Below are 15,093 nucleotides of genomic sequence, written 5' to 3' on the forward strand. Positions count from 1 at the left end.
AAAAAATGGACTCAGGTAATGGAGGAAGCCAGAGACATGGAAAACACAGTGTAGATTTCCTAATACTATCTTGGAGAATAAATGCATAATGACAACTTGTGGGGCACAGAGAAGGGAACCACCCATATTTCCTCATCTACCTGAAGGCCACTTTCATTGTTTCTTGGGGAACATTAGAGAACATCGAGAGGGACCCCACCAGCAAGGCTCAGCCTCTCCTACTCTGACACGTATCCACTGCTTTCTACACCGGCATCTTGAGAGGTCAATCCCGTAAATGTGGGTAGGGAGATGGCCTATGGAATGGCTCTGAGAATTCTCTAAAGGGAAAGAAGCAGAGGCCCCAGAGATAAGTGACTTAGGCAGATGAGAAAATCCATCCTGGAGAGCATACCAGGTAAGAAAAAAGTAACAAATCAAGGTAGGCACTGGTCATGTTTTCCTCTGTTCCAGGGCTTAGAGGGAGACAGGATAAGCAGTGTAGGAGTGGAGAATAGGGGGTGATATGGTGAAGCAGCTCCCAGAACACCTATGAAGGTGACAGGTTTAGACATCAACTCCTTGTTTCTTTGGAAGGGGGCAGCATTTGAATCACACTCATGGGCAGATGTTAATGAGAGCACAGACAGAAAGCAATGTCTTGCAATGCATATGCAGGGCTAGCTAATTTGGAAGCCTGGGTGATTTTACTTACAGGACGAGTAGAGAGGAGATTTCTAAGAAGTCCCAATGTCTTCATCAGCACATTCAAATCTGAATCTGATAATAACCGGAATAGCTGTTCAGTACTCAAGCTTCGTAAAATATCTGCTTTTATTTTTTGTTCAGCCTGAAATGCCATATTCTGAAAGGATTAAAGAAGTTGCAAGAATCATGTCTACATTTACTTTATTAAATTATATTTTAATAGTAACTCTGGTGATTTTCTTTTTTTAATTTTTTTGAGATACAATCTTGCTCTGTCACCCAGGCTGGAGTGCAGTGGCACAATATTGGCTCACTGCAACCTCTGCCTCCCGGGTTCAAGCAATTCTCCTGCCTCAGCCTCCTGAGTAGCTGGGAGTACAGGTGTGAGCCACCACGCCTGGCTAATTTTTGTATCTTTGGTAGAGATAGGGTTTCACCATGTTGGTCAGGCTGGTCTTGAACTCCTGACCTCGTGATCCACTTGCCTTGGCCTTCCAAAGTGCTGAGATTACAGGTGTGAGCCACCAGGCTTGGCCAACTTTGATAATTTTCAAAGCACAAACAGAATCTGCAGAAAATCTTTAAGGATAAATCAATCTATTTTCCTGATTCTTGTTAATCAACTATATTTCTGTCCGTCAAGAGAAAGGTAACTGTTACTCTTAGATATACTTCTACATGAGGAATATGACCACTTTTAGGTACAGACATCTGAATGTCTTAAGACTGCTCAAATAAATACAAAACTCATTTATCACTTTTGACAATATCTTTATGGTTATCAAGTTGCCTGCTGTACATGAAATGACTATTAATGATTATACTGTGCCATGCCTTTTGAGAATGATTTCAAAGTCCTCACGGAAGAAAATAAGCAGTGGGTTTTCTTAACTTTACTGGCATGAAAACATCTATTGTGTTCACAATACTATGGTAGGTGTTGGCATGGCTGGGCTATATCACACAGGAAGCTCTCCAGAGGGTAGGAGGTGTGTCTGAGCTACCAGTAATCCCGGGTGGCTAGTAGCTATTTTGCTCCTTTTTCTCTAATTTGTGTCATGGGTTAGCCCAGCTTAATCCCAAGCTATACATGTCTGAAGAAAACAAAAACCATGGTAAATTCCAAATAACAACTTACAAATCAACTTTTGATACAAAAATCTCTTGTATAGCCAGGTGTGGTGGCACACACCTGTAATCCCAGCTACTCAGGAGGCTGAGGCACAAGAATCGCTTGAACCTAGGAGGCAGAGGTTGCAGTGAGCTGAGATCATGCCACTACACTTCAGCCTGGGCAACTAGGCAAGACTCTGTATCCAAAAAAAAAAAGGGAAAGAAAAAAAAATCTTGTAAACTACAGACATAATATGTGGTTGTTGCCCTCTAGGAACTAAAGAGCTAAGACATTAGCCATCAAGTTACATAATAATGTGAGGCAGCATGGCAGAGCAAAAAGAATACTCTCTATGTGTCAAGAGACCCAGGTCAGAGATGATTCTAAGGTTTTATATTTTGCAGAGAGAAAACACAGCAGCTGGTAACATGGAGACTGACGAGAATAAGATAGTTTGTATAGATTTGAGGAGTGAAATAAGTTCAGTTCCCAACATTAAAGTTGTGCATGTCAGAGAATTCTGAAATGAAGTCCCATACGCCATTTAAGTGATAGATCTGGGAAACAGGTAACAGTTACATCTGGATATGTAGATTTCAAAGCAACCTATTAGGGGAAGTTGAAACCATGATATGAGATGAAGTCCCTGAAACTGATGTAATGAGAACTGGAAACCAGAAACTGAAACTTGGGGGAATGTTCTCAGAGAAGAGGTTGAAAAGGAAGCTAGGTAGAAAGTGAGTTTAAAAAAAATAAGTCCTGGGAAGGAGTTTCAAGAAAGAGAAGTGCTAAAAGCTGTACAAAGTTCAGGAGAAAAATATCTGTGAAACTACAGATTTGTTGCTTTCTTAGAAGATAATTATTTCTATCCTAAAGTCTGTATAAAAACACAGCAGATATAGCATGGAACAGGGAGAATACAGGCTTGGAAAAGGTTCTGAACCCATTTCCATTATTAGCTGTGAGGCCTTCACCTTCACAATTCACTTACCCTCCCTGAGTCCTAGTTTCCCATTTGTAAAGTGAATATATACCAATATATCTTAAAATAAGAATTAGGGATAAATATAAAACGCCCAGCTTAGTGTCTGGTACAGAGCAATTAAATTGTCAATAGTATAAATATGTTTTAAAAATCAATTTAGGATTACTCTATTTTCAATTTCAAGAAAATTTTAATAATCTTAAGGAGAAATGGTTCTCTAACCCCATAAAGTTTTAGAATATATTATAAATTATTTACTAGAAACTGTTAAAAAAATTAATAAGTATTTATGCACCAATTTTATTACCTTCGACAAGTTAATCTATCTGCAAAAAATGGTTAAGTATGTGAGGTAATATATATGTTCATTAATTAGCTCAAATTAGCCATCCCACAATCTATTTATCTTTCAAAACATCATGTTGTACATTATAAACACACATAATTTTTATTTGCCAATAAAAAACATAATCATTCTGTGCCTTAGTTTACTTCATCTATAAAGTATGGTAAGAACTCTCTGGTTGGTATCATAAAGTTGTTCTGAAGAGCAAAGGAGATATGCAAGTGCTTTGTAAAGTAGGTGGCGCTACACAAAAATATACTATGCTCATGATAAGGAAAATTTATTTTCCCAGAATTAGCTAAGTTTCAACATCTGTTCACTTTTCTTAATAATAAATAAGAGAACTGAGGCATAACTTGCTTACAGTTAAATCTGTTAGTTTAATACTAAGCCTTCTAGGTCCTAGTCATTAGAAAACTAGAACAAAATAGCAAGATTTTTGAAAAAGAACATTCCAGACATTTCAAATAACACATTATAGTTCTAACTTAGACAATAGCTGTATACCTTTTGTAAGTTATGAAATATATATAAGTGAAACGTACCATTAAAGCCCAAATTCCATTCACTCGTAAAGCGGGATTTTCACTCTGAGTTAATCCACAAAGTAGCTCTACGGCTCCTGATTCCAAAATTGGCTGCCATTGGACAGGGAAAAAAAAAAAATCACAGCTTTAAATTCTGGTTTGCAAACTAAACATGCATATACCTTGGCACTTTGTCTGTGATTTCTTCCCCACTCTTACTGAATTCCAGGCAACTTCTGCAAAGCAGGGAGTGCTGTAGCCATAAAAATCACCTTGAGAAGGGCAAAGACAATTATTTTCTCATAAATCCAAAAAGCCAAAAAAAAAAAAAAAAAAAAAGAAAAGAAAACAAAACAAAACCACTCTGTCATTTCCTTTTATCCTTGTAGTCCTGGAGGATTCAGGAGACATTCTAGTTATCTGTACATTTCACACAGACCCTTATGATCCCATTACCTAGCTCCCCACTCTCATCTTTCTCTGAGACTCTGTCACTTTCTGCTTTATATCTTGTGCATTGCTTACAAACTCTATGAAGTAATATGGTTGGTAAAGGAAAGAAATAAAAAGGAACTTAGACAACCAAATCATCCTCCTTCTAAGCTGTCAGTCTTATTCCAAACATGCTGCAGAATTTATCTTTTAGGATATTTTCAGGACTACGTATCAATTATACAAGCAAAACAGTCCTGTACTTTTATAGTCATGCCACATTTTACACCTAAAATACCATGCTTTGGTCTAACTACTTAACTTTATTTATGACACTTGACTGAACATGAATTTTTGGTAATTTCTAAAAAATATTCAAACCTTAGAGGATTAAGATTTACCATCACCAATGAATGCTTAAAGGTCACTTGTCAAGAGGATTATAGAAACGTCAGAAGCAATTCAGATCTATATACCCAGAAAAAGGGGTATACATTTCTCGACTGTACAAATTATATTTTAAAAACTTATTTTGAAATAAATTCAAACTTATAAAGTAGCAAAAGATACAAGGAACTCTCAGATATTCTTTTCCCAGATCTGCCAGTTTTTAACATTTGCCATTGTTAATTTATCATCTCTCTTGTACTATGTACCTAATCCACATTATCTATCTTTTCTGAACCATGTGAAAGTAGGATGCATACATCATGCCCCTTTTACGCTTAATATTTCAATGTATATTTCCTAAAAACAAGGATATTATCTTAGATAACCACAGTATAGTTACCAAATTCAGGAAAGGTAATAATAAATTAAAATAATACTTTAATCAAATCTATAGCCCATACGCTAATTTTGTCAGTTGGCACAAAAAAATGCTCTTATAGCATTTCCCTCCCCCACTTTGGTTTAGAATCTAGTTGGGTTTTTTTTTTTTTTAATTTTAATTTTTTCAGACAGGGTCTCGCTCTGAAGCCCAGCCTGGAGTGCAGTGGCATGATCATAGCTCATTGCAACCTCAAATTCCCAGGCTCAAACAATTCTCCTGCCTCAGCCTCTCGAGTAGCTAGAACTACAGGTGTGTGTGCCAAGCCTGGTTGATTTTTTAATTTTTAGTAGAGACAAAGTCTTGCTATGTTGCCCAGGTTGGGAGTTAATTTTTCAATATAAAAAAATCGTATTAGTGATCCTTTGCCTGAGCTCATCTACCTATTTCCTAACCAGACCCTAAATATCCTGAAGGTAGATCTGGAGCAATATAAGAGCAGTTAAGGATGATTAACGGTGGTACACAAGCTGTGACTGGATTATCACCAGGCCAAGACCCCATCTATCTACAGGGCAGAGAACTGATGGAAGCTCTGGTGTACTGTTTTGCCTTTCTCTTCCATCAGAGTAACTACCAGTCTTGCCCTGCTTGTTCCAAGATTCCTGTTTGTTGAATAACTATTTCTGAACCTCCATCTTGTTTTTTTGTTTTGTTTTGTTTTTTAGATGGAGTCTCCCTCTTTTGCCCAGGCTGCAGTGCAGTGGCGCGATCTCAGCTCACTGCAACCTCTGCCTCCTGGGTTCAAGTGATTCTTCTGCCTCCCGCATAGCTGGGATTACAAGCATGCACCACCACCCCCGGCTAATTTTTGTACTTTTAGCAGAGATGGGGTTTCATCATGTTGGCCAGGCTGGTCTCAAACTCCTGACCTCAAGTGTTCTGCCCGCCTTGGCCTCCCAAAGTGCTGGGTTTACACACATGAACCACTGTGCCTGGCCAGAACCTCCATCTTATTAATACTACCTTTCTTAATTATAGTCAACGCCTACAAGTGTTATAATGCAGAAAATAAATTCAACACAAATGGGACAACTAAATGCACAATAAACCTGAGTTCATGATTGGGCAGATCAGGGGTATTATGACATAATAAAACTAACTTTATAAGGTTTTCCCCTTCTTCATTAAAGTATATTTTAGCTTTTCCTATTAAAAAAAGAATACATACTCAAATATGTTATACAATGCAGAAGGGAACCCCCATCCAACCCCTCCCCAAACAACTACCATTAACATTAAACATCAAAAGATGATTTTCCAGTGACAGCAGTTATCTCCTTGAAAGACTTATAATCCTGGTTTACAAAATTTAGTCTTAATTTATTCTTTAGTAAAGATAGCCTGAGGATAGTTTACTATTTGTAAGAAAAATTATTTCTTACATTCACAGTTTCAGGCAGTTTAAATTGACTTTAAGCTGTACTATCTTTTAAATAAGCTGAATATGTTAGATAGAATAAAAAGAATAATGGGAAATGATAACCATATTTTAAAATGAATGATTTATTTGCACACCCCCACCCCTATGCAATCAAACAATTCCGAAGTAGTTTTTAAACCCAACCCATAAATTTCAATGTCAACTACTATAAAAAGTATTTGAGTAAGCTCTAGCTGGACTGGGCAAAGTCTAGGAAAAGAAAATCAATACTAACCTCTTTGCTTGGAGAAAATTCAAGAAGAAGATTACATAGCATGGAAGATGCTACCACTAGGATTTCATCTGGTGCATTTTGTAAAACCTATGGAATTAAAAACGGATACTATTAATGATTTGGAATGATGAAGATGAGATATAAAATATAAATAAAAACAAGAACAATTATCTTTCAACCTGATTCTTCACATTGGAGAGATAGGAAGAATCCACTTGATATTGTGTCAGACGTTTCCTAGTGCTATAATTATGACTGACTAAGGCCCTCAAATCTGTCTTGCTTGGAGAAGCTGCAGCCTCACTGGGGCTCTTGCAGGGAGGAGACAGACATGTCAGGCAAAGATACTCTATGTGAAATGCTTGAAGGCCAAGGGACTGCTCTGGGGTAAGTGAGCTCATTCTACTGCATTAGTTAAGCCTCTTACGAGTCTACAGAATGGCCCTACAGCCTGACTTTCTGATGTGTCCTTAGAAGGGCTTGTTTGACCAGGAGCACTGATGGATCAAGCAAGCTACTACCGCACAGGCAGGACAGTGTGGGAGACTGGTTCTCAGAAATGGAATCACACAGACCTAGTTCCAACTGGACACTTCCACTAACTGGCCTAAGCCTGTATTTCTTCATCTATAAACTGAGGAAATAAGACCTCCTTGATAGAACTATTTAGGATTAAATGTGATATAGTGAATAATAAGGGAAGTACCGTAGCAGGGAAATGAAAAACATAAGACTGCTTGGATACAAATTTGGGCTCAACAACTAAATAGGTACATGAATTCCTCAACCATAAAATGGTATCTGCTTCACAGGATTGTGATGAGAATAAATATATAAAAAGGTTTTAGAATAGTAACTGGCACATAGTAATGGCTATATAAGTAAGGCTTTGAAAATGGTAATTTAGTACCATAATTGCTGATGCTATCAGGCACATAATAGGTATACAGTAAACTAACTTCCAGGGACTTTCACTGAACTAGAAGGCAACAAAGTATGATGATAAATGTTAGTTGCTATTAGCTATTATTAGAACCTGTTCTTTCTAGATTCTAAGAGACAAGGTCTTCATAAATACCACTATTTATATGCAATAATCACTTCAACTAAATCCTCTGCATCTGGGATCAGATCAGGCTCAGGCTTAGGATCCCAAAAGGAGTATTAGGAGCTCTAATTATACAAACCAGAAATGGGTAATCACAAAAAATTTCAGACAGTTAAATATATTACCTGCTTTTCTTGGCTAAACAAAGTCAGAAGTTCTCAAGTTAAGAATAAGCGTGAATTATAAAGTAGAAGCAGCTCTCCTAAGATACTGTGTTTTAACTCTCCTATGCACTGTTCATTGATAAAGATCAAATCAAATCTCATATACTAGGCATGCTGTGCTCTGTGTCTGTCACAACTTCCCTAAGGCCCTATTCACCCTTTCCTTTCCTTGCCCTTCCTGTATCTCTCAGGTACACCCCTATCCAAGCTTTAAAGTCATCCCAGCCCTTTCAGTCAGAAGTCATTCTATCCTCCTCTGGGGTCCCATTGCCATGGTTTGTGACCTCTCTTAGGATCCTCATGACCATCAACCTATTCAAATTCTTTGTGCAGTTATGCCAATCTCCCCTTCTATTAATAGAGGTAAGCTTCCTGAAGAAATAATCTATGTATCTATGGTCTAATTTATACTAGCCTGTAGCAACCCAGTGGCACTGCACAAAATGGGTGCTCGGTAATTGTTTTTAGATTAAGAGAAATAATCATTTTCCAAAACTATACCACTTAGAAACACTGATTGAAATAAGTCAATGCCTATCAAGTCTTTAAAAAGTTGCTTTGGTTGACATAATTCATTTTTTAAATGTTACTGTTTATAGAAATTAATGTTTTTATCAAGTTTTATTAGATAACATTAAAATTAGATAACATCTAATGATAAACTAAAGCAGAAGAGATCCTATAAACTTAAAAACCACTTACCTGGCACAGTGTAATGTATGGCATGTGAAATTCAGAAGTTGACATCTAACACTGACCAAACAATTTCACCAAAATAGGAACAAAAAATAGTCACAAATAATTTTTTAAATTAAAACCAAATGTCTACCTTCTTGCAGTTTGTTAACCAACTGTTAAAAACATGGAAAAGCAAATGGGAAAAATCAATAGTTATGCAAACAGCCTCTCGACTAGAGACCAAAAAGTATTGGAAGTAAATCATTTGTTTACCTCCAAGCTTTTAATACTATAGTTTAAACATACAGCAAAATTGTAGTTTGAGAGTAATTATATCCACATGTACCCAAGTACATGAAACCCTTCTAGAATGCTCATTAGACCTTTTCACAGAAAGAACTAAAGAGAAACCATGTTACTCCATTTCTGATTTGTATGATAGAGGGCTACTGAGCTTAGCGAGCAGGGGAAATGGCTCTGGATGAAAAGGGAATTATTTGGGGAAGCAGAAGAGCACTTAAAAATTCCTGAATGGATAATCAATAAATCAAGATCAAGCTGCTATGAAAAAGGTACAATCTAAGAATAATAAAGAGTAGGAATAGTAAAAGAAAACACCACTTAACTGAGGAGAGCCTTAAAATATCCAGAAATGTCAAATCTGGCCCCAACAGTTTTGGATAAGGGATGGTGGACCTGAAATAAAACTTTTGCTGGTGGGAGCTGGCACACTCCATAACCAAGTGTGTTCCAAGTGTAGAAAGGCACTGATACTGTGGCTGGAGAGTAGAGTGTAGGTAAATAACCATTCTGAGATTTGGGGCTCTTAATGAGGTTCAGGAAGCAAAAGGATATCAGAGAATGAGGAGTATTCAGAAGAGATGACATATGTCTAATAGGGTGAAAAAGAGTGAATCTCAGGAAGATGTGCCAATGGATGAAAATGGGTCAAGTTCAATGTTACACACTGCTTGGATAGGCCCACTAAGTTGTTAAAGAAACATACTGTTCTGATAGGCCTCATAAGACCATATTGTGACACTTGTTTAGACTAGAAAAGTCTTGGTGTTCCCCTGACAGCTCCTGAGTAGTGAATCACACACTCAATCTATCATTCCTTCCACTGAAGTAGCTCCAGGGTTCATATGGTCTTTCCTAAGCCACTCCTACTGCTTTATTCCAGGACCTCAACACATAAATCATATACTCTGTCATTAGATGAACCTCCTCAATGGAAGAACCACTCAGCATGTCAATTCCCAAGGCCACTGGCATTGGTCTAACTCTTCCACTTCGTCCTTACCTGTCCACTGGTATGTCTCATTATATCCCACTGCTCCATTAGAGTCATAAAGGTATACTTGCTGTTCCCTACACATACCATATATAATGTTTCTCCTCATGCTATTCTGCTCCCCAGAAAATCCTCCTGTTTTCCTCTTGCTTTCAAAGCCCACTTTATATTCTTCCTGCCTGAATGGTCTCTTACCTATTTCTGCCACATTGATGCCCCGCCCCGTAAACCTAAAGCTTTAAGCCAAGAGTAAGAGATCTGTGATAAAATGTTTTTGGTAGCTCACTGTACTTGAAGGCTTTGCTTAGTACATAGCAGGTATGCAAAAACAAAAAAAAACTCTAAAAAATTAAGTTGACTAAATGCAAGGTATATGATCACTTAAGAAAAAAAAATGATAGACCAAAGACCAAGTTTTGTAATGTATCGGGGGATAACATTATTAGCAGCCACTTGATGCATGCTCTAAGTCTTGATTCAGATTCATTTGCCCTGAACCTTTTTTTGGGGGAATAAAAGGGGCCTGAAGAGAAGACCTAACACCAAAAATGTTATGTTAAAAAATATCCAGGGACCAGGCATGGTGGCTTATACCTGTAATCCTAGCCAACACTTTGGGAGGCCAAGGCAGGATCACTTCAGCTCAGGAGTTCGAAACCAGCCTGGGCAACTTAGCGAGACCTTGTCTCAAAAAAATCAAAAAAATTAGCTAGGCATAGTGGCATATGCCTGTAGTCCCAGTTACTTGGGAGGCCAAGGTGGAAGAATCACTTGGGCCGGGGGGCACAAGGCTGCAGTGAGCCATATTGAGCCACTGCACTCTAGCCTGTGTGACACAGTGAGACCCTGTGTCTATTTAAAAAAAAAAAAAAAAATCCAGGGATTGCCGAGACTAAGAACAACACATTATCTCTGTAAATGGCAGATTCCTTTGCTTTTCAGAACCAAAAATTACAAGGATAATTCTGAATATAAGGTTAAGGTGTAATATTAAACAAATAGGGAGATCAGATGAGTAACTAAAGCTCAGTAAATAAAAGAAAATCAGACCTGGCTGGGCACAGTGGCTCATGCCTGTAATCCCAGCACTTTGGGAGGCCGAGGAGGGCAGATCACGTGGTCAGGAGTTCAAGACCAGCCTGACCAATATGGTGAAACCCTGTCTCTACTAAAAATACAAAAATTAGCCAGGCGTAGGGGTGCGCACCTGTAGTCCTAGCTACTCGAGAGGTTGAGGCAGGAGAATCGCTTGAACCGGGAAGGTGGAGGTTGCAGTGAGCCAAGATCGTGCCACTGCACTCCAGCCTGGGTGACAGAGCTAGACTACATCTCAAAAAAAAAAAAAAAAAGAAAGAAAGAAAATCAGGCCTATAGTTCCCCCTCACACATGAAGCATTTGTAGATGCTTGGAATATCAGATTTGAGGAGACAAGTGTTCAAAATGCTCTACACAAAAATGAGACATACTCCTAGACCAGGGAGTAGTGTTAGCTAGCTCAGCTCACTCTAGGGTCTGTGAGTACGGCTGTTACTGGCTGACCCTTTCTTCTTACCTTCATTAAAGGTTTCCACACAGCATGATCCTGGAAACTGGTTCGAAGCTGCTGCACAGATCTGGATAAACTGTGCAAACATCTACAAAGAATAATCAAAATTAGCTTCAGAAGAAACCAAAACTTTTACTTTTCAAACAAACTGGCTGGCATTTTACAATGACTAATGTACACTTCAAGCATATCTACACTGTTAAGTGAACTACATCAGACCACTTCATGGGGTTTGGAGGCCAGGCTCTCTGTTAGACAACGTTATACACTATGAATTCACCTGAGCAGATTTTTGAGGAACATTTGTAGTCTGCGTATACTCAGTGAAGGACCAGAAAGGAAACAGGTTAAATACATGGCAAAAGGTTTTTATTCAGACCATTTAAAGCTCATACCTGACGGCAGCTAACCGCACCTTGACACTAGACTCAGACAAGCCAGTCACAATTCGGTCCATCATATTTTCAGTCTCAATGATCTGGAGAAAAAGGTTAATGCTGCATAAATAACAACATGAAGGTGACAAACTTCACTGCTTGTAAATGCAAGTATGTTAACATCCATTAAAAGTTTAACGTTGTTTTTGGCAAGAGTTTTTACCTCTCGAACAATCATCTTGCGGTGGGGGCAGGCAGTTCATCAGAGAGGTAGGTCTAGCCCATTAAGGACCTGCCAGGCTGAATGACAGGCGTAAGGGGCAGGTTGTTTATTTTTAAAGACACTTAAAACAAAAATTAAATGGTATAAGTACTGCAGAGGTGTTACGTAAACAATCTTGAGAAAAAGGAAAAGAAATAAATGAACTCTCATTGGGCAGGTTCCTTCCAGAGTGAGGTTCTAAAGAAATCACAGTCCATGCTCAGCCCTCATGAAATGAAATCTGGGCTTCTGACAGAGCCACCCTGTGGCTACTTTCTTACCAACCGACTGAAACTTTTAGAAAAGTAACCCTTGCCATCTTTCACTATAGCACTAAGTGCTGCTACATATAATCACTATAACCATGAAGCTCTATTGTTTCAACTTAAAAATAAGATAACCTGCAATTTTGCTTCATCAAACAATGTCTAGATACAAAATAAATAGTGTGTGAAGGAAACTGAATTTGACTTGTGTGGGCCTATTGAAAAACAGTCTTTTCATATTAGAATAAAGTACTCATGACATCACAACACAAATATTAACAAACACATCTGTTGAGTTCTTCTATGTGCCAAGCATGGTGCTAAGCATGTTGTATTACCCAATTTAACCCTCAATCTTCTGTAGGCATTATTCTGGATAATACAGAGCTTTCCTGTAATCACAGAGCTGAGACACGTTCCCAGGCATGTGACTCCAGAGTCTATATGCTCAGCCACACTTGTAATACAGCCCTGTTTAAAGTAGTCCTCTTGTACTCACCAGGTAGTTCCCATTATGGGCAACTCATTAATGGGAGTCGTTACTCTCACCTGGGAGAATACCTAGACCAATAGATCTTAACCTTGGTTGGCCTTGCAGAAGAATTACCTGGGGAAATTTTTTTTTTTTTTTTAATCCTATGTCCAGGCCATACAGCAGACCAATTAAATTAGGTTCTCCAGGGTCAGGGCTAGGCACCTAAATTTTTTTTTTTTTTTAATCTCCTCAGGAGAGTCCAGTACACAGCCAAGGTTGAAGATCACTGACCTGGACTAAAATGAGAGGATTGAGAAGGCTGACCTTAGAACATGAGAGAGTGGGAAACCTCAGAATGTTTCAGCCAAACAGGAAGAGAAGAAAATATTGTTGAAATTAACAACAATAACGGAAAATATCATCTATTAAGAACAGGGAACCACATTTTAGATGTAGGTTAGGAATGGTAATTTTTATCTGGTGTTTTAGTTTCCAAAACATTTACATATTGATCTACTCCTCGCCCTAGACCAAACCTAATTCCATTCTTACTGATATGCACAACCACTCTGTCCTCATTGTCACCTCTAGCCCCTAAACTCCTCCCTTTCTCAGTCTACCTACTCTTTGTGACTCTCTTATACCTTTTCCCCCTGGCATGGATGTCCTGCTCAGACACTCCGCTTAGAAGACAGTTTCCCTTTTTCACTGTCCTCCCACCACTCATTACTCCTGCTCCGGATACCAACTGCTGATGTTGCTCTAGAGAAACCACCAAACATGGCTGTTCTTTCCATGTAAGCTATCCTACCTCAGCGGCACCCTCACTGCTGGTGACCAGCCTTGTAACCCCCTGGAGATGCCCATATTCCTTATGGTAGCTACCTCTTACTTCAAATTCTTCCTGCCTCCCTCATGGTCGCAGCCACTCTGTGCCCACCTCATCTTCGTAGGGACCTTGTTTTATTTTGGGGATACACATTGCAACTTCCCACTTCTGATGAAAGGTCTCCATGCTTTTGCTGTTTTCTTTACTCTTGTCAAGGTTGGGTACTTCAAGCTCAAAGCCTGTCTACCTTGATCCAAAAACTACCTTTCCATAACATTCTCACATCTTTACTCTGCCCTACCTCTCATTTTCAATCCTGTTTAAAAGACGTTTAAGTGTCCAAACTTTAACCTCTTGAAGCTAGTCCTCTCCCCACTTTCCATCTTTAAATGGGCATATATCCAATAAAGGCTCTGTCCATCTCCACCTCTTACATATAACGATACTGTGACTTCAAAACCAACTCAGTATGGGAAATTTTCTAAAGTTCTGTCCTAGAGTTCTTTCCTGACCTCTAGCTCCATACTTCTGATTGCCTAATAAATATGACATGGATGTTCAGTGGAACTTCCGATCTATTACGTCTCATACTGAATTTGTCCTCCCAACCCCTAGCCTTGGCTAAACCTGCTTGTTCTCTGTGTCTTTCTGTTTTAGCTAACGGTATTTTAACATTCTCCCAGCCACCCAGGCCCTACATTTGTGCTAATCTTGACCCCAACTCTTCCTCCCTTACCACACAAAACCAAAACAATTTACTTAGCACTATACCTTATATTCATTCCTTTCACATTCCATTAAACTAGTTGGGACCTTATTACTATTTCCTTGGGGGTCATAGTAGTATGTTTTCCAAATTACCTAACCTTCTGTGCTACAGCAACCATCAAAGACTGGCTGGGTTACTTCAATCATGCACTAGTCACTGTTCTTGACACAGACAAGGCCAAATCAGTACCTTCAGTATGGGAAGGAAACAAAAGCCTAGGGCAAAAGTTTCAGGCAGTGGAGGACTAGATGCTTATGCCTGAAAGATCCTTCTGGCTTGGGAAATTATTTTTACTTAAGAATGAGAAATGATAACTTGGGAGAAACAACTGCCTGTACTGGATATAGTTACATCATCAGAGAATGTGGTGGTGGTAGAAGCACGGATAGGCTGAACACATGGTTACTCTCCAGAAAGAACTGAGAAATACTATTAGCATTGGCTCCAGATGCTTGCCCTGGGTGTGGCCAAGACTTGAAAGAGGTTTCTAGATAAGGTTTCCCGGCTACATTCAACCAAAGATGTAAATCTACCAAAGAACCGGAATGACATAGCAATCGTAGGCATTTAATAAAGTATATCTCAGTATAGCCATAGGTCACAAATTCCTGAAGTTGCTTAGCACCAAGAAAAAGCCTAATCCCACACAAGAGATGTGACAGAAAATTCTACAAGCTTAGTATGGGCTAAAGTCCAGACTGTAGCCTCTTCCCAAAGTTTGGAAGGCTGATATGAAAGAACCTGTG

The 15,093-nt window shown here is 38.8% G+C and overlaps 1 protein-coding gene across 5 annotated transcripts in view; it reads right to left on the minus strand.

Annotated features, from left to right (window-relative positions):
* The window catches only part of ARMC8 (armadillo repeat containing 8), a 114,392-nt gene that overhangs the window by 24,019 nt on the left and 75,280 nt on the right, over window positions 1-15,093 (minus strand). For all 5 annotated transcript variants that reach the window (XM_032144250.2, XM_032144254.2, XM_032144252.2 and 2 more), the window contains 5 exons: window positions 11,765-11,847; window positions 11,376-11,457; window positions 6,579-6,665; window positions 3,678-3,770; window positions 695-844 (listed from right to left, as the gene is read on the minus strand). In XM_032144250.2, the coding sequence (XP_032000141.1) occupies window positions 695-844; window positions 3,678-3,770; window positions 6,579-6,665; window positions 11,376-11,457; window positions 11,765-11,847 (495 nt within the window). The remainder of the gene's footprint in view (window positions 1-694; window positions 845-3,677; window positions 3,771-6,578; window positions 6,666-11,375; window positions 11,458-11,764; window positions 11,848-15,093) is intronic.

Source organism: Hylobates moloch, unplaced genomic scaffold (assembly GCF_009828535.3).
Source record: "Hylobates moloch isolate HMO894 unplaced genomic scaffold, HMol_V3 SCAFFOLD_22, whole genome shotgun sequence".
NCBI lineage: Eukaryota > Metazoa > Chordata > Mammalia > Primates > Hylobatidae > Hylobates > Hylobates moloch.